This window comes from Pteropus vampyrus, unplaced genomic scaffold (genome assembly GCF_000151845.1).
Source record: "Pteropus vampyrus isolate Shadow unplaced genomic scaffold, Pvam_2.0 Scaffold452, whole genome shotgun sequence".
NCBI classification, from domain to species: Eukaryota; Metazoa; Chordata; class Mammalia; order Chiroptera; family Pteropodidae; genus Pteropus; species Pteropus vampyrus.
The window spans coordinates 911020-931669 of NW_011889233.1; the positions used below are offsets into that span (position 1 = coordinate 911020).

The 20650-nt window shown below is 52.7% G+C and overlaps 1 protein-coding gene across 1 annotated transcript; it reads left to right on the plus strand.

Annotated features, from left to right (window-relative positions):
- The first annotated feature begins 4040 nt into the window (after positions 1–4040).
- Positions 4041–10971, plus strand: LRFN3 (leucine rich repeat and fibronectin type III domain containing 3). Its single transcript, XM_011381821.2, has 3 exons — positions 4041–5134; positions 6545–7969; positions 10346–10971. Exons 2-3 carry the CDS (start codon positions 6561–6563, stop codon positions 10800–10802), a joined length of 1866 nt encoding a protein of 621 aa, XP_011380123.1. The 5' UTR covers positions 4041–5134; positions 6545–6560; the 3' UTR covers positions 10803–10971.
- Positions 10972–20650: the final 9679 nt, after the last annotated feature.

The window sequence follows — 20650 nt, forward strand, 5'->3', positions numbered from 1 at the left end:
AAGCTTGAGCACTAGTCATTCTGGAAAATGTGACTCACCCTCTATTGTGGTGGTCAGGTTTTCTACATGGGAGGTCTACACAGTGGCCCAAAGTCAGTTTAAAGTTGTCAGTATATTTCTCTCCATTCTTTGCACAAATGTAAACTTTTCCCCATGTTCTTATGGAAGTCTTCCATGTCAATAGCTGGAAGTCCTTAAAGTAGACCCTGAAAGTTGCGGTAGGTCTTCCACTATAGTTAAGCAGAAACTCATACACAGGGTCCATGGTTGCTCTGGAGAAGTTGGTGCTTGCCTGGGACCTGTCAGTGTAATTTATGGTGGTCAGCGTGTACCTATGGGGGATGGGGAGGTCCTGCCCCTCTCTTTTGACTCCTCTGTGTGGGAGTGCACCTTCAGGCCTGATCTTTAAAGTGAGTCCCTAGTCCTCAGTACTGATTCATGTGCTAATTCCAGTGAACCCCACTGGCTATACTTGAGTTAGTGAATGCCAGTTGAGGATAAAGGGACTCTACCTCCATTCCTCCTTGCTCTGATACCCACCCTGACTTGGAAGGGCTTAAGTTTAATTATAAAGTGACCTTTTTTTTTGGCAGAAAGACTGACTTCATTGATTTGAGTGTACATGTGCCCATGGGTGCATGTGTGCATTTGCGTACCCATCCTTTGTAATTGTTTGATGTGATCTCTGAATGTTTCTCATGTGTATGTGCGGTGTGTGACTCACACATGTACAAGAGAGAATCTGTGCAGTGTTTCTGCACATGTGCCCTCTCACATGTCTCTGAGTCTGTGTGTTTCAGAGGTTCATGTGTCTAAGTGTGCACCTGTGTGTGTTCCCTGTATCTGAGCATGAGTCCAGGTATATGTGCGTTTATTGTGCCTGCTGTATCTGTGTGTGTTCTGGTGAGCCTCTGAGTATGTGATGCGCATGTGTGAGTATGGGTGCGTCCCCCCGTATCTGTGTATATTTGAGCAGATTCTGTGTTTGGATATCATCAGTCGTCTTCTCCCCTAGGTCCTCTCAACTCTTAGACAGTTTAACTTCATTCTTCCTGCTATGGCTGTTTCCATTGCTTCTGTCCCCTTCTCCAGACGTTGAAATTAAGTAAATGCAGCAGTTAAACGGAGTCCCCCAAACAATCATCCCACCAGGATCCCCTTCCAAGAGCTACTAAGCACATGCACACACATGCACGGTACTACCCTGGCTCCCCAGGGCCCCCAGACTGCACATGCTATGGCACGAAGGCATCGGAGAGCTGCATACAAACAGCATAGAGGGGCTCTTTGTCCACCTCCTTTATTTGTACTTATCCTTTAGGTCTCAAGATAAAGGTTCCCACCTTCAGGAAGCTTTTCTGACTCCCTTGGGGACATAGGGGTGGGACTCTGCTTCTCGAGCCCCACACCCCTCTGCTCCCCCTATCAGAGCTCTGACCACTCTGAGCTGTCGGGAGATTCCCCCTTTTGGAATGTGAGCTCAGTGAAAGCAGGACCCAGTGCTGCTTCCATCACAACTTTTGCTGCAGTGTTATCTAGCATAGCCATGCCAGAAATCTACAGTGCAGTACTAGCATCTTTGCCTCTGCCTGTCTCTGTTTCTGAGCCCCTCTTTAGATCTCCAAATATGTTGGTCTCTGGCACACACCTCTCAACCCACCAGGTTTTGGCAGAGCTGTGGTGGACAGTTCCATGCACATTGTGGATGTTCCTGGTTTAACCCAGTGGTTCTCAGAGTGTGGTCTCTAGACAAACAGCATTAGCATCACTTGGGAACTTGTTAGAAATGCAAATATTTGGTGCCTACCTCAGACCTACTGAATCAGAAACTCTGGAGTTGAGGCCTAGAGCAGTGGTCCCCAACTTTTCTGGCACCAGAGACCAGTTCTCCTATGAGAATCTAATGCCAGGCGATCTGAGGTAGAGCTGAGGCGGTGGTGCGAGCACTGGGGAGCGGCTGCAGGTACCAACGAAGCTTCGCTCCCTTGCCTGCCACTCACCTCCTGCTGTGTGGCCCAGTTCCTAACAGGCCATGTACCGGAACCGGTACTGGTCCCCAGCCCCAGAGGATGGGGAGCCCTGGCCTAGAGGGCTATGGTTAACAAGTCCTCCAGGGGAACCTAACGCAGCTAATGTGTGAGGAAAATTGGTCTAGTTCACACAAGGCATCCATCCCTGCTTTTTTGCCTCAGATCTCAGTACCACCTCTTTCCTCCAAAGGGACAATCACCACCCAAGGGGGTAAGAATGGATGGGTAAATGCCTCAGCCTCTCTGAACTTTGCAGGGGGGAAGAGGGTGGCAGGCAGTGGGGAACGACAATTCTGATGTGTTCTACAAACTTCTTTAATGTTCCCCAGAAGAATTGAGCCCTAGAGGCCCAGAGAGATGACCTGCTCCTCGTCTGCTCCTTCTAGTCACTTTCTTTCTCATCTGCCTCGCTCTGCCCACTCCCTTGCCCGTTTTCTGGGATCACCCCCCAAATCAGCCAGTTCCACTGAATTCTAATCCCAATCTGCTTGTGGGAGTATCTTCAGGTGTTTCCCTCTGTCTCCCTCACCTCCACCACTTCTGTAGCATCTCCGAGACTTCTGCATCCTTTTGCTTAGTGTCTGTGTAACCGGTATCCACTGTGCTGGACCAGGAGCACCGATGAACTTTGCTAATGATCTGGAAAGGCAGGCCCTAGAGCTGAGTTAATTTTAGTTGCAATTTTTCAGTACACATAAGTGAAAAGAGCCAAAAGTCTGTTTTGAATCCTACAGCAGAGCTAGGGATGCCAAGGTGGATGTCCTTATTCCCAAAAGGTTGCTTTACTCGTCCACTCAGATGGGGGTTCCCAGGACTGTTTTGTGGCCATCCAGGTTCTCCCAGAGTAGGGCCATAACCACAGGCCAAGGCTGTGTTCCCTTTGGACCAGGGCTCCTATAAGATCAGGTCCCCCATGTTGCTCAGAACCAGGTTCTGAGGCCAGGCTTGAAGACCACCACCCAAATCCCTCTTCCTGAGACACCATCTACCAGGAGACATGTGTGACCTTCTCACCCTCCCCTCCCCTATCCTTTCACAAGCCTCAGGATAGGCGGATACCACTCCTGGTGAGTCATGTGTTGGTACAACTCCAGTTGGGTCTTCTGTGGGGACAGTGGACTTGAGTGGAGGAGAAGGGAAGACAGTAGACACACTTCTCTGGGTCATCCTGGCAGGCCCACTGCCTCTGTCCTATTTCCTATCTTTGCCTTCCTCATGGGATATCTGGTCAGTGTGTTTTGACTTCTAGCTTTAATTCCAGAGGGTACAGGGTCTTGAAGCCAAGTTTCCCCCTTGCAGCCAGGGCAAGGAGCCTTGGGAAGGAGCAACAGGCCTGTTGCTGGGCAGGGTCCAGGTGAGGAAGTTCCACCTGTGGAAAGGACATCCAAGGAGGTGGTGCTGAGACCGGAGGGCCAAAAAAGATGGGCTGGGTGGAAGGGGCTCTGGGATGGAGGGCCACATTCGAGGCTGTGAATGAGAACTGGACACACACACATAGACACAATCATTCTCACAGCTGAGTTGCCCTAGCTACGTTCATCTGTCTGCCTGTCTGTCTGTCTGTCTGTCTCTCTCTCTACCCCTTTCTCTCCGCCCCCCACTATGTGTCTTTGACTTTCTCTATGTCTTTGTCTTAGTCCGTCTCTGTCTGTGTATTTCCATCTCTCCTTGAATATGTCTATCTGACTCTGTCTCTGTGTTTCTTATCCTGTTCCTATCCGTCCCTTAATCGAAGTTGGCCCATCCTTTTTGTCTCTGTCTCTCTCTATCTTTGTGTCTCTCTCTTTATCCCAGGATTCTCTCTCCCAAGCAACGCCAGGGCGACTCCTTGGGAGGCGGGGCCCGGGACGCGCCTTTTAAGAGAGGGAGGGCTGCCTACACCTTTAAGCGCGGGCGCGCGCGGGGCCTGCGCCTTTAAGCGCGGGCACGCGCGCGGCACTAGCTTCCCGGCGAGGAGGCCGCGGGAGCGCCCGGACCCGGCCCGCCCGTCCGGCCCCCGCCCGGCCCCCGCCCGGCCCCCGCCCCGGCCTCGGCGGGGGAGGGGTCTCTGAGAGCGGCCCCTCCCCCCTGCGGCCCCGCCCGCGCTGCGGTGCCCTAACCCGGCGTGTCTCTGTCTGTCTGTCTGTTCGCGCCCAGGCCTCGCCCCACCCCGGCCCCCGGGGCTGCCTGGCCTCCCCCCAATTCCCACACCGCAGCCAACCCCTTCCCTCCGGGCCAGCCTCCGCTGCAGCTGGGGAAGCAAGCCGAGGCGCCGTCGCCCTAGACCGAGAGCCCGCACCCCGACATTGGGGTCCTGCACCCCAAGATCGAATCCAGAGATCTGGAAACCCGAACCTGGGACCCTGATCTGGGCTGGGAGCCCATGACCTGGAGCCTGAACACCAATATCAGGGGCTGGAATCTCAACATCAGTCCCTGGGACCCCAATATTTGGAGCCTGAACCCCAAGACTTGGAATATGGACCCCAAGACTTGGAGCCTGAACCTCAAGATCTGGCATCTAAAACTCGAAGTCCGGACCTGAACTCTGAATTCCATGCCTGGGACCTTGAAATCTGGGATGGAATTCCCATGTCTTTACCCTGGAACCCATTATTTGGGACCTGAACCCTGAGATTTAGGCCTCATATTCCAAGATCTGAACCCTGGCATTCCAAGGGGCCTAAACCCGAGATCAGGCCTGAGGTACTTGCTGCAAATCTGAATGCAGAAATTTAGGACTAGAGAACTCCAAAACTTGACTTAGCACCCCAATATCTGAACCCAGCACTCCAGTATCAGATGTTATACCCTAAACTCTCCATTTGACTGTTTAGCATCCCAGGACTGGAGCTGGGCAACTCTGACTCTGAACAATCCAAAGGGGTGCCAGGGTCTCTAAAACTGGACCCTAGAGGCCCAATATTTGGGGATCTAGGACCCCAAGTATCAAGGTCTAGAGATTCCATGACCACTTATCTGAGCTGAGGCACAACAGACAGTCCCTGTACAGAGGCCTTGGCTTGGGGACAGGAAAGTCATGACCAGGTGCCCCATCCAGACCCCTGACCCCTGACCCCCTTGGAGCCTGAGGACTCTGCTCCCTGGGGCGGCTTCCAGCTCAGGTAAGGCTACTGGGAGACCCCCATCGTGGGGAGGGACTGGGGAGGAACTTTGTGGCTGGGGATGGAGTATGTGATGACTAGGCGTGGTACCTCTGGGCATCCTTGGGGTTTTCCCCAGAAACACACCTCCACCCATGGGTATGCCTCCAGCTCCTACTCTGCCTCAGACAGTCTCTGGACATTTAGCCAGCTCTGCCCTCCTCTGATTTCGTCTTCCCCAGTTGATGGCATCTCCAGGTCTCTGACCCATCCCCAGTCTGTCCTCTAACTTCTTCCTGCCATCTGTCTTGTCTGACCACCCTCAGCCACCTCTCCTGTCCACCACTCCTCTCTCCCGTCTCCCTTCTCCACCTCTCCTCTCTCTGACCATCTTTGACACTTCAGTCCATTGCTCCTTTCTCTGGCCACCACACCTCTCAATGGTTATCTGTTTACCCCTTCTATCTTTGATCATCTTTAACAGACCTGTCCACAGCTCCTCTCTTCAGCTACCTCTGTCTACTGCTTCAGTCAGTGACCACCTTTGACATCTCTGCCCACTGTACCACTCTCTCCTCATCTTGCCCTTGTCCAGCTCTGACCCTCAGCCTTGGCCAGTGACTGTCTCTGACCATCTTTTTGATATCTGTCTACCACTCTTCTCTCCAGCCGCTTCTGTCTATCTCTCCTCTCTGGCTTCTTCTGTCTACCTTTCCTCTCTCTGACCACCTTTTGCCATCTCTCTTGCCCTCCTCCCATCCCTGACCCTAACTGCCAGTCAATGACCATTCGATCATCTCTGGCCTTTACTGACCACCTCTCTTTTTCTGTCTCTGATAATTTCTAACATCCCTGGCTGTCTTTCCTCTGTCTGATGACCTCTCCCTAGACACATCGCCCTACCCAGCTGTCCTCTCCTCCTCTCTGGCTTTTGACCATTTCTGACCATCCGACCACCCCTGACCACTTCCCCTCTCTTTGTCCACCGCTTATCTTGATCATCTCTAACCACCTCTCTGGTCACATCCGACTACTTCTAGTCACTCTCACCACCCTGACCACCTCTTGTCTCTTTGGCCGTCCTTGACCATCTCTCTGTGACCATGTCTAAAGCCCTCTGGCTTACCTTCTATGCACCCTGACCAACCTTTCCGTTCTCTGACTGTCTCTGACCATGTCTAAACACCCCCCTTCCCTCTGACTGTCTTTGTTCATTTCTACTCCTTCTGTCTCCCCATGACACATCTCTTTGAATCTGACCAACTCCTCTGGCTTTTGATATGTCTAATCACTCCCCTCTGACCAACTTTAACCAGCGCCTCTGCTCTCAGCCCACTGTGACATTCTCTCCTGGTCTTGGACCACCCCAGCCCCCTCTGATACCCTTCTTCTGGCCTCACTGTGCCCTAATGCCTCCCTTCTTACGTGCAGGCCGCCCCTGCCCGAGATGGCCGTCCTCCCGCTGCTCCTTTGCCTGCTACCGCTGGCCCCCGCCTCGTCTCCACCCCAGTCAGCCACACCCAGCCTGTGTCCACGCCGTTGCCGCTGCCAGACACAGTCATTGCCCCTAAGTGTGCTGTGCCCCGGGGCAGGCCTTCTGTTCGTGCCTCCCTCTCTGGACCGCCGGGCAGCTGAGCTGCGCCTGGCGGACAACTTCATTGCGGCTGTGCGCCGCCGTGACCTGGCCAACATGACGGGCCTGCTGCATTTGAGCTTGTCACGTAATACCATCCGGCATGTGGCAGCCGGCGCCTTTGCTGACCTTCGTGCTCTACGTGCCCTGCACCTTGATGGCAACCGGCTGACCTCGCTGGGCGAGGGTCAGCTGCGTGGCCTGGTCAATTTGCGCCATCTCATCCTGAGCAACAACCAGCTGGCAGCACTAGCTGCTGGTGCCCTGGATGACTGTGCCGAGACTCTTGAGGACCTCGACCTCTCCTACAACAACCTGGAACAGCTGCCCTGGGAGGCTTTGGGCCGCCTGGGCAATGTCAATACATTGGGCCTCGACCACAACCTGCTGGCTTCTGTGCCTGCTGGCGCCTTTTCTCGCCTGCACAAGTTGGCGCGGCTGGACATGACCTCCAACCGCCTGACCACCATTCCACCTGACCCACTCTTCTCTCGCCTACCACTACTAGCCAGGCCCCGCGGCTCACCTGCTTCTGCCCTGGTGCTGGCCTTCGGCGGGAACCCTCTGCACTGCAACTGCGAGCTGGTGTGGCTGCGGCGGCTGGCTCGGGAGGACGACCTCGAAGCCTGCGCCTCCCCACCTGCCCTGGGTGGCCGCTACTTCTGGGCTGTGGGTGAGGAGGAGTTTGTTTGTGAGCCCCCCGTGGTGACTCACCGCTCGCCACCCCTGGCAGTGCCTGCAGGTCGGCCAGCTGCCTTGCGCTGCCGGGCAGTGGGGGACCCTGAGCCCCGTGTACGTTGGGTGTCACCCCAGGGCCGGCTGCTGGGCAACTCGAGCCGTGCTCGTGCCTTCCCTAATGGGACCCTGGAGCTGCTGGTCACTGAGCCGGGTGATGGCGGCATCTTCACTTGCATTGCAGCCAATGCAGCTGGTGAGGCCACAGCTGCTGTTGAGCTTACTGTGGGCCCCCCACCTCCTCCTCAGCTAGCCAACAGCACCAGCTGTGACCCCCCGCGGGACGGGGATCCTGATGCCCTCACCCCGCCCTCTGCCGCCTCTGCCAAGGCAGCTGACACCGTACCCCCTACTGACCGTGGTGTCCAGGTGACTGAGCATGGGGCCACAGCTGCTCTCATCCAGTGGCCAGATCAGCGGCCTATTCCAGGAATTCGCATGTACCAGATCCAGTACAACAGCTCAGCCGATGACATCCTCGTCTACAGGTGCAGTGTCCAGGCAGTGGGCAATGTGGTTGGGGGGGTGAGGTGGAGGGAAGGTTAGAGATATACTTACCAATACCCAGGCTGCAGCATAGCTGAGAAATGAGGCTGCAAGGATGCAAAGGAAATCAGATAACAAAAGTAAAAGAAATCAGGCTGAGAGGTAAAAGAAATCTGGCGAGAGTGGTAAAGAGAAATAAGGCAGCAAAAGTAAATAGTAACAGACGTATAAAGGAAATCAGACAGAAGAGTAAAAAGTAACCAGGCCAGAAAAGTAAACCGTTAATGGAGATGGGGCAAGTTTGGGGAGATATAAAGTTAAGTAGTAAAGGTAAAGAGGAAACCAGGTGTTTCCAGATGACAGGGCTAGATACAAGCCAGACTGCAGGAAGAAAAAGAGAGCAAGCAGGAAGGTACAGGGATCATGAGAAAAATGCAATGAGGCAGCCCTGCTGCAAAGGAACTCTGACCAGAGGTTAAAAGGAAAATGAGGGAGGAGGTTAAATAGAAACTTGGCTCTGGGTCTGTGCAGTGTGAACTGCTCCACGTTTGTGGTTCTTATATGGTGACATCTTGATTTTTCATTTCTTGAATCAAATTAAACCTAGTTCAAGCTCCACCTGCTAGGCGAACAGGAATGTTCAGTTTGCCACTGTTGGGGATTCCTTTCTGTCATCTGTTTGTTGCAAAGAAAAAACCTGGGGCTTTCACACTCCAAGAGATGGGTCAATACAACTTCTGCCCCTGAGCTGAAGAGTACTTGGAACATCTGCTGTAGATGCATGTGGCCAGTAGTGGTGGCTCTGACCTGAACACTACTGACACCTCTCACCCAAGTCCAACCTTGCATGGATGGCTGTGGATAGCTCCCTGTTCTCACTTTCAGGCTGAGCCAAGAGACCTCCCAAGCCCTGGAGTCTACACCTTGTAAACTCAGCACCTGGGTCCCATTTCCCTCCCCAGGGGGTCAGACCTCAAGAGATCCTCACTTGGTTTCCTCTTCGGTCCTGGAAATCTAACAAGCTTTTTCCGCTTTCTTTCATAGTCAGCATTCAGAAGATTCCATGGAGGGCATACACAAGTCCACCATGCCCGGCAGGGGATGGGACAAATGCTTCCCTAGATGGTCACCCTACCAGAGACAATCACGGAGTTTCCTGTACTTCCTTCATTAAAGTAGTTTAAGGATAAAATAGATCATAAAACAAGTTAAATTTCCAACAGGGTGTTCTACTACAAAAGGAAATATAGTGGAATTGGGTGCTAAGGGAAAAGTAATGATAAAAAGAAACTAGTCAACAGAGATAACAAGGAACTAGGAGGCAGAGCTGGAAAGAAATAAGGCAACAGAGAGAAAACAAAATCAGCAGTGGTGACTGAAGTACATTGTTTAATGAAAATGGTGTCAGATGACAGGACTCACTGAAAAGCAGGTTATAGATACAATAATAATTAAACAACGGGGCTGGGGGAACATTAATTGGCAGGTTAGAAGGAAATCAGGCATCAGCAGTATGGAGGAATCAGGCAGTTAAATTAGAGAGAATCCAGCTACAGTACAGTGGAGGGAAAGGAAAATTAGGTGCAGGCTGGAGTTGTCAGACAGGAATAGAGGGTCTAGAGGGAGACTGGGAGGTGGAATTAGAGAGAAGTTGGATGGAGGGCCAGAAGGAAATGGACATTGGGTTAGAGGGAGGTCAGACAGGATTAGAACAGAGTTGGATGGGAACTGGAGAGATGTCTGGCAGCAGGGCTAGAGGGGACTCAGGTGGTGGATTGGTAGGAAATTGGGTGACGGATTGAAGGAACTCAGAGAGTGAACTAGAGGAGAATAGGATGCAGGGACCAGAATGAAGTCAGGCAGAGGAGTAAAGCAAAATTGGGCAGCAAAGCTAGAGGGAACTAGGGCTGCAGGCTGGTGGGAAATCACTTGGCAGCGCAGGATGTAAATAATGCAGCTGGGTATAAAATGAAACAGGACTGGGAGAACTCAAGTGGTGGGCCACAGAGAACTGGGCAGTGGGGCTAGAGTGAAACTGGGCAGCAGAGCAGAGGGGAAAGGGACAGCAGCACTGGAGAGAATTTGAGCATTGGACCTAGAGGAAGATCAAATGGGAATTTGAGTGGAATTCAGCAAGAAAGTGAGGTGGTGGGCTCAGGTAAAATCAGCCAACAGACTGGAGGGATATCAGGCCGCTGACTAGGTATCAGACGAAAGGGGGTTCGAGTAGTGATTAGAGGGAATTTTGAAATTAGAATGAAATGAGGCAGCTGGACTGGGGGAAATTCTCTAGACTGGACGGGGGGTAGGGGGAGGGCAGAGCTCAGGGTGGGTGCTGGGCAGCTGGAGACCTGACCTCCACCTACCTGTCCCTCCAGGATGATCCCAGCCGACAGCCGCTCCTTCCTGTTGACAGACCTGGTGTCAGGCCGCACCTACGATCTGTGTGTGCTAGCGGTATATGAGGACAGCGCCACAGGGCTGACAGCCACACAGCCAGTGGGCTGCACCCGCTTCTCCACGGAGCCAGCACTGCGGCCCTGCGGGGCCCCACATGCACCCTTCCTGGGCGGCACCATGATCATCGCACTGGGTGGTGTCATCGTGGCCTCGGTACTGGTCTTCATCTTCGTTTTGCTTATGCGCTACAAGGTGCATGGCGGCCAGCCCCCAGGCAAGGCCAAGGCACCCGCACCCGTCAGCAGCGTTTGCTCCCAGACCAACGGCGCCACGCCAGCCCTGCCTGCCCCTGAGCCCACTGCGCCTAGGGCCCACACCGTGGTCCAGCTGGACTGTGAGCCCTGGGGGTCCAGCCACGAACCCACGGGACCCTAGCCTCGTACCCACCTCTGTGGCCCTTCTGGCCCAAGGGGTTGCAGGACCCAGGCGCCCCATGGGGCCTGGCCTCAGACTCACCAAATTGTTCATGGTTTTTAAAACTGGTCGGGGGGGTGTCAGGGGCACTGGGGCACAACAAGAAAGTCCTATTTTTCTAAGCTTGGGCCTGGGCCTTTGCCCCTGTCTCTGTCTGTGGGAGCTGGGGGTATCATGCAGAGGTCTGGAGCTGGGGATGCCTCCTCTGGGGGAGAGGCTTACCCAGTTCTATCTGAGGTCCCTGGATGAGGCTGAGGATGGTCATCCATTTAGTCAACAGACATTTCTTGAGTGTCATCTCCGGGCATGCCATGTGCTCGGTGATGCTGTGTGACTCAGACAGCCCCAGGCCCTGCCCTCAGATGGTGATAGCTCAGGGTGATCAGAGATTTGGTGATCAGGGAAGCCTGAGAGATTGTGGGAGCCCAGAAAAGATGCCTGACTCAGCCTAGGGTATGGTCAGAGAGGGCTTCCTGGAGGAGCCAAGTGACCTGAGAATAACATCTGAAGGAAGTCACTGGGCAAAGGGCAGAGAGAAAGGTGTTCCAGGCAGATGGCACAGTATAAGCAAGGACTTAGTAAGTGCCAGGTGCCGGGGGTCCTGTGATAGAGGTGAGGCAGGAGGGGTGAGCAGGATCCAGGATCTCCAGCGTGAGAAGCTCAGACTCTGTCCTGATAGTATTGGGGAGCCAATAGTATTGGTGGATTCTGTGCAGGGGAGGACAAGGTCAGGTTTGGGCTTTAGGCAGATCCTTCTAGCTGTCATGAGGAGGGTGGACCAGAGGTGAAAACTGAGGTGGGGAGCCCAGGGGAAGCCAGGATAGGGACCTGGGTGGGTAAGGACAAGGCTGGACCAGGGTAGGGCTAGGAAAAGCAGTTGGGGTTGGTGAGAGAGACATTCAGGAAGCTGAGCAGATGGCTTATAAAGCTGAAAGGCCATGGGGGAGGGAGGGGGCCCAGGGCTCTGGCTGGGGAGGGGACAGTGGAGGTAACGCTGATAGGGACCAGGGAGAAAGGGGAGATTTGGGGAATATGCCAGGGCCAGTGTGGGACTTCATGGATGTGGGAGGTTCCAAGGACATCCAAGGGGGTGGCAGCCAGGAAGCCTCAGGACCCTTGGTCTGAAGCAGGAGCTGGGGACAGAAATGAGGGCTCTGTCAGCAGTGATGGGAAACTGAGGCCACCAGTGTGGTGAGACAGCCTCTGAGACTTTCCATGTTTAAGGGACCAGGAGAAAACTAGGCTGAAAAACAAAGACTAAACAGGAGCAGCAGGTGGAGGGACAGAGTGAAGCAAACCAGGCAACTCGGACCCAAGTGATTATCGTGTTTAAGGCTACAGTGAGAGCAGTGTTAGGGGTCCAGGGGGACAGGTGCCAGACTCAACGATTTGAGTAGGAGGTAAGAGGAAGTCGGGAGTGTAGACCTGGGATTCTGTGGGCCTAGAGCCTGGCGCAGGTTGACCTGGATTTTCTGCCACACGTATCTCCAGGGCTGGTCCTCACTCTGTCTTGGACTTCCCTAGACCCCTACCCAGGCACCAAGAGGTTTGGAGGACCAAACCCTGGGCCTTGGAAATGGCAGCTTCTCTGGAGATTCAGGAATGAGATCAGCGGTGAGAGGAATAGCACTTCTCGACCTCAGGCTACCTCTAGTGGTGGGTCCAGAGGCAGAGATGTGGAGGGAACTTGGGTCCTGTCAGTCTTCTCTGCAGTGATGCTGGTGTGAGGAGCATGGAGAAGAGGATCCGAGACTGGAGTGGCCATTCTCATGATGGGGTGCACATGACTTGTCCTTGTGGGATAACATCCTAGATTCTGCTTGAGCTTTCTTGGTGGATGTAGGCCTTGAAAATGATCTTCCATTGGCCATGGGAACAACCTGAGTCCCAGGGACCGGGTATGACTCCGGGTCCTCCAGCAGCATCATGAGGTCCTTCCTCTTATTGTTACCCTCTGGTGGCTGAGGTCAGGAGAAGCCATCAGGGACAGTGAGGTGTCTTGGAGAAAAGGCCTAGGGAGGGGAAGGTTTGGATACCTAGAGTCAGCTATAAAATATCAGTTTCTGCCATGAGGGGCAGCCAGAGCATACTGTTCCTCAGTGCTCTGTTTTAAAATATTTATTGTGTGCCTCCTTGTGCTATGTGCTGGGGATTCAATAATGAACAGATACAGGACTGTCCTGCCCTTACATACCTCACCGTTTGGTGAAGAAACAAATGTTAAATAATCACACGAGCAGGTGTAAAGTATCTGGTGACAAATGGGGCCATACAGGAGAGATACATGGAACTGTGAGATCCTGTAACCAGAGTACCAGACCCAGGAAGAGAAGTTAAGGAAGGCTTCCTGGAGGAAGTGATACCCCAGCTCAGATCTGAAGGATACTCAGGTTGGAGTTAACTACACAGGGAATGGAAAGGGCATTCCATGCAAATAGAACAGCATGTAGTGAAGTCCCAGGGCTGAGGAATGCATGGTAAGTAAAAGGGACTGAAAGAAGCCAAGGGACAGAAGAAATATGAGAAAAAGGAAGTGATGCCGTGTGGAGGCTGGAGAGTAAGAAGGGAACAGATGATGCAGGCCCCTGTAAGCCATTGGGAGGAATCTGGATTTTATTCTAAGTGGCATGAGAAGCCATTGGAGGGTTTTGAGCAGCTGAGGAGAGTTGTGCTCCCTGATCCTAAAGAAGCCCCAGTAGTAGATCGGTTTGCATGTGGGGGACAAAAGTGAAGCAGGGAGACCAGAGAGGCTACTGCAATGGTCCAGGCAGAAGGTTAACCTGGCCCAGGTTGGGGCCTGAGTGGATAGACTGGAGAGAGATTTGAGACTACCTCACCAAGGACCTTCATCCCCTATGCAGAGGGGTACATCGTGGACCACTATCCAACTACCTGGTCCTCAGGCAAGATTACACAGACTAGAGAAGAAGAGTCGCGGGGCCCTGGTATGTGCTATCCAAAGATCCATCCCTTAGATGGGGGAGCTGACCTCTCTATAGCATAAGAATTAATGACCTTTTCTAGGTTCAAGTACCAGGCAAACAGTGGACCGACAGTGCAAGGCAGAGGCTGTGGCTGATTGCGGGGAATGTGGACACAGGAAATGGAGACACACACCCAGTGGTAGCTTATTACATGTTTGGAAGCAGGTTGGGTAGGAGGAGGTATGTGGGGGCAGGCTGGTCCCTCTAGCATGGACCCGCACTACCTCCCCACAAGACGCCTGGACTATCTCCCACCCCCATGCAGAAACAATATGACTGTGGACAAATGGTCACATGTATCTAGAATTTAAAGTTAAAATGTAGCTTGTCCAACACTACCCAGCCGAGTCACTAATATCTTGAGCTCAGGGAGTGCTACTCCTCCCCCATCTGGCTTTGAGAATGCCTTGTACATTTTTGACACCAACTTTCCTGGTGTCAAAGCACCAGGTTACTAATGCATTCTTTTTTAAGTGATTAGTCCCGATACCAGGACTCTCTGTCTGCGTGCTGCCTGATCCAACCCGTGTGTCTGGGCATGGCTGATCCAACAACACAGGCCATGTGTCCAGGCATATCTGGGAGCCCTTGCAAGGCCTCAGCTCAGGCCAAGCTTTTGCAGCTCTTTACATGGGCCCTTATCAGGTAAAGGGGTCCATCCAATGAGGAGGTTTCTCTTCTCGGTTGAGAAGAGAAATATGGCTCTTGCCTTTGTTTCCTCCCTGGTGCCTTTGCCCTTTTATGTCTCACAGAAGCAAGGATAGGTATCAGTGCTTGGTGTTGCCCTGACGTGTTAGAGTGATGCTGGGAACGTAGTGGCAACAAACACAACCCCAGACTCTGCCTTCACAGAGCTCTAGTCCAGTAGAGGAAATAGATACTCCCTGAACAATGGCAGCCCAGAGTGGTCAGTGCTGGGATGGGGAAAGCACAAGAATGAATAGGGCTTATTTAAACCCAAGGGACTTTGGGGGTCCAGATGGGGCTCCTAACCGAGCCTGGGATGGGAAATGGGAAGAGTCCATGGTTTCCTGAAGGCAGAGCCAGCTTCATAGGAGTGTGACCTGTGCAGTTGCAGAGAGCCCCACTTTTAGAAGGCCTCTGTGCTTGGTTGAATGCCCTGCTGTCACCATCATGAAATTCTTAATAATTTTTGAACAAGGGACTCCAGATTTTCATTTTGCATTGGGTCCCGCACACTTGAAGGATATACAAAGGAAGCCAGGAGAAAAGGGGGTCTTCCAAGGAGATAAAACGTCATGTGCAAAAGAAAGGAGGAGAGAAGATTGTGCATTTGAAGAGCTGGCCAAAGTTCCACGTAGCTGGAGCGCAGCATGGGAGAAGGGGGATGGTGACGGGTGAGGTCACAAAGTGGGCAGATGCCAACTGCCAGACTGAGGAGCTGCGACTCCATGCCAAAGGCAGTGGGGAGCCATGAGAAAGGACAGGGTCAGGTTTGGACTTTAGAAGAATCCATCTGGCCACAGTGGGGGAAGGTGCCTGGGGTCACATGGCAAAGAATAAGTTTGAGGTAAGAGGCTTGGTTGCCTGTGAAGGGGGTTGGGAGTGTCTGGCTCTTGTGTGCAGGGTTGTGAAGAACCTTGAATGCTTGGGTGACGGATATCCCAATGCAGGAGACTGGCTGGGGAGACCCCAAAGCCACAGGATGAACCCACAGCTTCCTTTTCTCTTGAAGATTTCCACTATTGACGGTGGGAGAGGGGTGTACAAGAGTAGGTTAAAGGGTGTCACCGGTAAGTACTTGAAAATCTTTTTATATGAGAACTCACATGGATTGACTGATGGAGATGAATGCAAAATTGGCAAGAATTTAGAGCGTAAATGTGAGACTTCAAAGAATTTTATTCTGGGTATATTCTGGCTTCAGCTCTGTGGAACCCTTCTCCCTAGTCCTCTGGATAAAATACTGGTTCTTCAGGAACCTCCTCTTCATCCACAGCCCTAAATACTGTGGCCCCAGGGCTAGAACTGTCTCCCTTCTTGCTTTACCACTCACCTGGAGCATCGCCTTCCCCACATGCCCCACTGCCTCCATTTTCTTTCTCTGCTTATGACCTTGACATCCCTGTCCCCAGCACTGGCCCCTCTCCTAACCCTTCAGGCCTCCCACACCCACTGGGTCCCTCTTTGGCCTTAGCATCTTCCCAAACCTGCTCCTCTTCCCGGATCCTGTCTCAGGGCAAGGATCAGCCTCCTGAGCATCCCCCCACCTACTCTCCTTCCCTTCTCTGGCCTCATCCTGTTCTACCTCTGACCTCACCCACCTGGGTCCCTGCATCTCCTCCCCTGGATGCCTGGCCTCAGGCTGGAAGTAACTGCTCCCTGAAAAGCCCACACTCTTATACTCCCAGACCTTCCCTCACATTGTTCCCTGTGCCCTCTGTGGAGCCTTCCCTCATCCCTTCTGCTTGTGACAAAGAGCTTGGGGAGGATCTGAAGCAGGTGAGAAATGAAACTATTGAAAGAAAGTTGGTTCCTTCTTGAATTCTCCGCTACTCCCCCTACCAAAGTCAAGGGTTCTGGGGGAGAAGAGGGCTAGGAGTGCAGGCTTCTAGGACCTAGGGGAGGAGGCGGCTCGCAAGTATATCCAAGGTCCTTTGCCTCTACCTGTCTGGAGCCAGCCTTATCCTTTATCCTGGGTCCTCCATAAAGGGTGACACTTCATTGTTCTCCAGCTCAGACCTTTCTGAGAGGATGGGAGTGATATGGAAGCCATTGTCTTCCCTTGGGGAGTTCCACCCCAAATCCTCCAAATCCTTCAGACCTCCCCATCCAGCAGATGGTGTCCTCTCCTGCCTCTGCCTCCAGTCACTTCCACGACCTAGGAGTTCAGGTCCCCAGCCCCTCCTCCCTCAGACACAGAAGTCCAGGCTTCATTCTTCTCCTTTCTCAGAATCTAGGAGTCCTGGCTCCTCGCCCCCACCTCCACAGGACCCCCAAAGTTTCAAGCCTGAAGTCTCTCCCTCCTCAGCAGGCTCAGGAGTCTGCCCTCTTTTCTCAGGATCTACGATAATTCTTGCCTTGCCCCCTTTGACATCTTAATTCATAATTTTCTGTCTCACACTTAGACCCCTCTCCTCTCCAAACCCAACCATGTCCTTCACACTCTAAGGCCTGCTCTGAAGAAAGCTCTTTCTTATCTCTTTTGTTTTTTATGTCTCTTCCCCACTCTCTCTCTTTCTCTCCATTCCTTACCCTGTCTGTCCTCTCCACATCCATTTCTCCATCTGGCTGTAATTTTCTCATATTTTTCCTCTCTTTTAGTGTTTCTGCTCATCTCTGCCTCTCCCTTCCCCTTAACTGTCTCTCCCCTCTTCTCTCTCTGTCCCTCCTCCTTCCTCTCTGTCTCTCCACCTGCCCTTTCTCCCTACCCTGCCCACACAATTAGATCTCATTATGATCAATGTCATCAGGTCTGGCTGGAGTCAGTGCCAATGTGGACATCTGTGTGCTGACCCAGGGAGCATGCTGAGAAATAGGCCCAGGCATCTCAGACTATAAATGCCCGTACAATGTGCCTGGCCTCAGCCTGGCTACTGGCAGCTGAGACTCTCAGCCTTATTATCTTTTTCCCTGGGCTCTGAGGCTGAGCCCTTCTCTGGGATTCCCTTGTCCTCCCCTCTGGCCCTGCAATGGGAGGGCTGGCTGGAGGGCAGACTGGCAGGCGAGATTACACTGATGAGCCGGTATCTGTGCACCCCCTCCCCAGCCATGGCTGTCTTCACACCTGTCCTGCTGTGCCCTGAGTTTCCTATGGGGTGAGTGATCAGTAGGGGACACAGAAGACTGGTGAGCTGGTCTGGATCTGGATTGGTTGTTCTGGCTGGGGTTGAGGGCTGCCTGACAGGGAATTGGCCACGGTGGAGCCCCTTGGGACAGGGCCCTGGCCAGCTATGACAAAAGACTATTTGGGAAGACTTTGGGGCAAGGAATTGGCCAAACTGGTTGTGGAAAGCGGGTTGAGCAGGCCTTTCTGGGACAAAGGAAGTGGCTTTATTTTAAGCTAATATGTATATACTAGACAGTGTCCCATGGCTTTTACATATATTATCTCATCTATTCTTCCCATAGCTCTATGAAGGAGGTGCTAACACCCCTTTACAGATGAGACAACTGTAGCCCAAAGATGTATGTAGCCTCAAATCCACCTGATTATGCTGACTCCCTTCTCTCCCCTCCTGGTTTCTTCAGGCCTCATGGCTGTGTTTGTGGGTTTCCAGGGCAGTCACTTCATCATCACAGCTTTCTTGGAGAACCAGGACTGGGAGAAGCCCAACTTCCTGCTGTACTGTTGCCACCGCCCCTCACAGCAGTGCACGCGTGGGCGCGCCTCCCTGGACACCGCACTAGCGCTTCCATGCTGCCTGTTAGGTCGTCTCTACATGGTGGTGACGCTGCCGCTGCACCCCCACGACCAGCACAGGAGTTTGCTGTGGTGGCCTCATGCCTCCCGTGCCAGTCATGAATGGCCTCGAGCACCCTGCCCGCGGGCCACTCGTTGTACACCTTGAGCCTGTCCAGGCGCTGCAGGTGCAGAGCGCTGAAGACCTGCCGGGCACCCGCGCTGTGCCCACTTATCCCGTCGCCTGCTGGCTGGCCACAGTTGCCTGCAAGCGGGAGACAAGGCCTGTGGCCGCGTGTCCGAACTGCTGCCCCAGGATTCCTGGGGCCACGTCTACGCGTTCCCCTGTTCGCGCCCGCAGGTCCTGGGCCCAAGACCTGTGGTCATCGGTGCTCGCAGCCCAGGCAGCCTGCGCTTTGAGAGGTGAGGGTTGGGGGGCGGCGCGGAAGGCGAACGGGCTCTGCGCTCTCATACGCGCTGCGCTCGTGGTGGACCAGTGCGCCTGCTGTCCATGCGCTCCTCCGCCCGCCCGCAGGTGCCTTCCCGAGCTGCCGCCGCGACCCGTGGGGGCGTCGCCTACAATCCCTTCTTTGAAATCATGCCCTCAGTGGGCGCGTTCAGCCGCAGCTTGGCGCTCATGCGCAGCAGGGTTTCTCCAATGTGGCGGTGCTTGTAGCGCGCGAGCTCACCCCGCGGCTCCTGGACCGGCGGCTGCTGTCCCTATCCGACCTGCTATGGAGCCTCATTCCCTGCTATGGCGCCTCCCGAGCCGCGTCAGGGGCAGCATTCTGGCCAAAGCCCAGCCCGAGCTCAGAGATTAGCCTAGAGAGAGGTGGTAGATAGGCCGAGGCGCAGACGCAGGCGCAGTGCTGTGCACCATCTGGAGGTGGGCAGGACTCCCATGAGACGCGCTTAGCTTCGGCACTGCTTACAGCGCTGGCTTCGATACCCAGGCTGTGGGGCAGCCGATGGTGGATGAGCAGCCCTGGGCCCAAGAGAGTCGTGAGGTGGGCTGGTGATGGGATGGATTCCTGAGGATCAGGGTAGAGGAACATATAACACTACATTCGATTGCTCACAGAGCAGCCAGAGAGACGTTTTTTAAATGCAAGTCACTTCCTTCCTCCACTCAAAATCCTCCCGTGCAATCATTCCACCTCGCTCTTAGCAAAAGCAAAGTCAGTACAGTGTTTTATGAGGTCCCACGCAATCTGCTCCCGCTACCTCTCCGATCTCATCTCCTCTCGCTGTTAACCTTCTTTACTCTATTCCAACCACACTGTCCACTTTATTCTCCTTGCTCCAGGCCCTTTGCACTGGCTGTCTCCATGATATCCTTATGGATCATTCCCTTGCCTCCTTTAACTCTTTACTTAGATGTCACCTTCTTATTGAGGCCAACCTGACCAGCCAATTTAAAATCACAATCCCCCAACCCCTACAATCCCTAGCCCTGCCCCCTGCTTTTTTTCTTCACAGCACAGATCACTTTCCATATACTTACTTATTCTCTTTCTCTGCTACACACTGTTCCTTGAGGGCAATATTTAAAAATTTTTAAAGTAAATGTTAAGATATACAGTTAATTGCATAATTTTTAAGTATCCAGCCTGATGAATATACATACACACCCATGTAACCATCACCTAGCTCAAACTATAGAACATTCCCGTCATCTCCATTAGCTCTATGAGGTCAGATTTTTACAAAAATACTTTGTTGACTGTTGAATCACTAGCACCTAGACAGCACCTAGCACTCAGAAAATATTTGTGGGATGAATAATGGTAATAATAATAATATAATAGTTATAATTCGTTAAATATATGCTATATCATATATCAGGTGCTGGGCTAAGAGAGGCAGTTATTGCAGAAGGTCACACGCTCTTTTTCTTTATTACAGTGTAAAATGTGACCAATAGGATGGGGGAAGGGATGAAATAATAATAGCTAATATTGAGAGCTTAACCTTTCTACTAGTCTTTGAGGTAGACTCTACAGTAAGATTGTAATAATTCCTTTTTCCTGGAGAGGAGTTGGGGGAAGGGCCAGAGCTCAAATCTTTTGCCAAGTTCATTCAGGTGGAAAGCAGCAGAGTCAGGAATCTCAGTCCACTTGCTCCCAGAGACAAGTTTCTAACCACCTTTTTGTTTCGTTTTGTTTGCACTGCCTCACAAAGACCTATAAGTAGTCCAGACTTATGAGCTGAGTGGTAAGTACTTTTACATATAATATATGCATATTATATAATGTATTCCTAACAACCACCATGGAGGCAGGTCTTTTTATTATCCCCATTTTATAGAGGAAGTGGTTGAAGGTTGAAGGTAAGACATCACTGACCAAAGCTACACACAAGCAGGTGGCAGCTGCAAATTCAGTGTAGCTGGACACTGATCATGGTTTTGAATATATTGTACTTTGGGGCTCAGGATTTTCCCATAGCCCTGGAATTAGGAG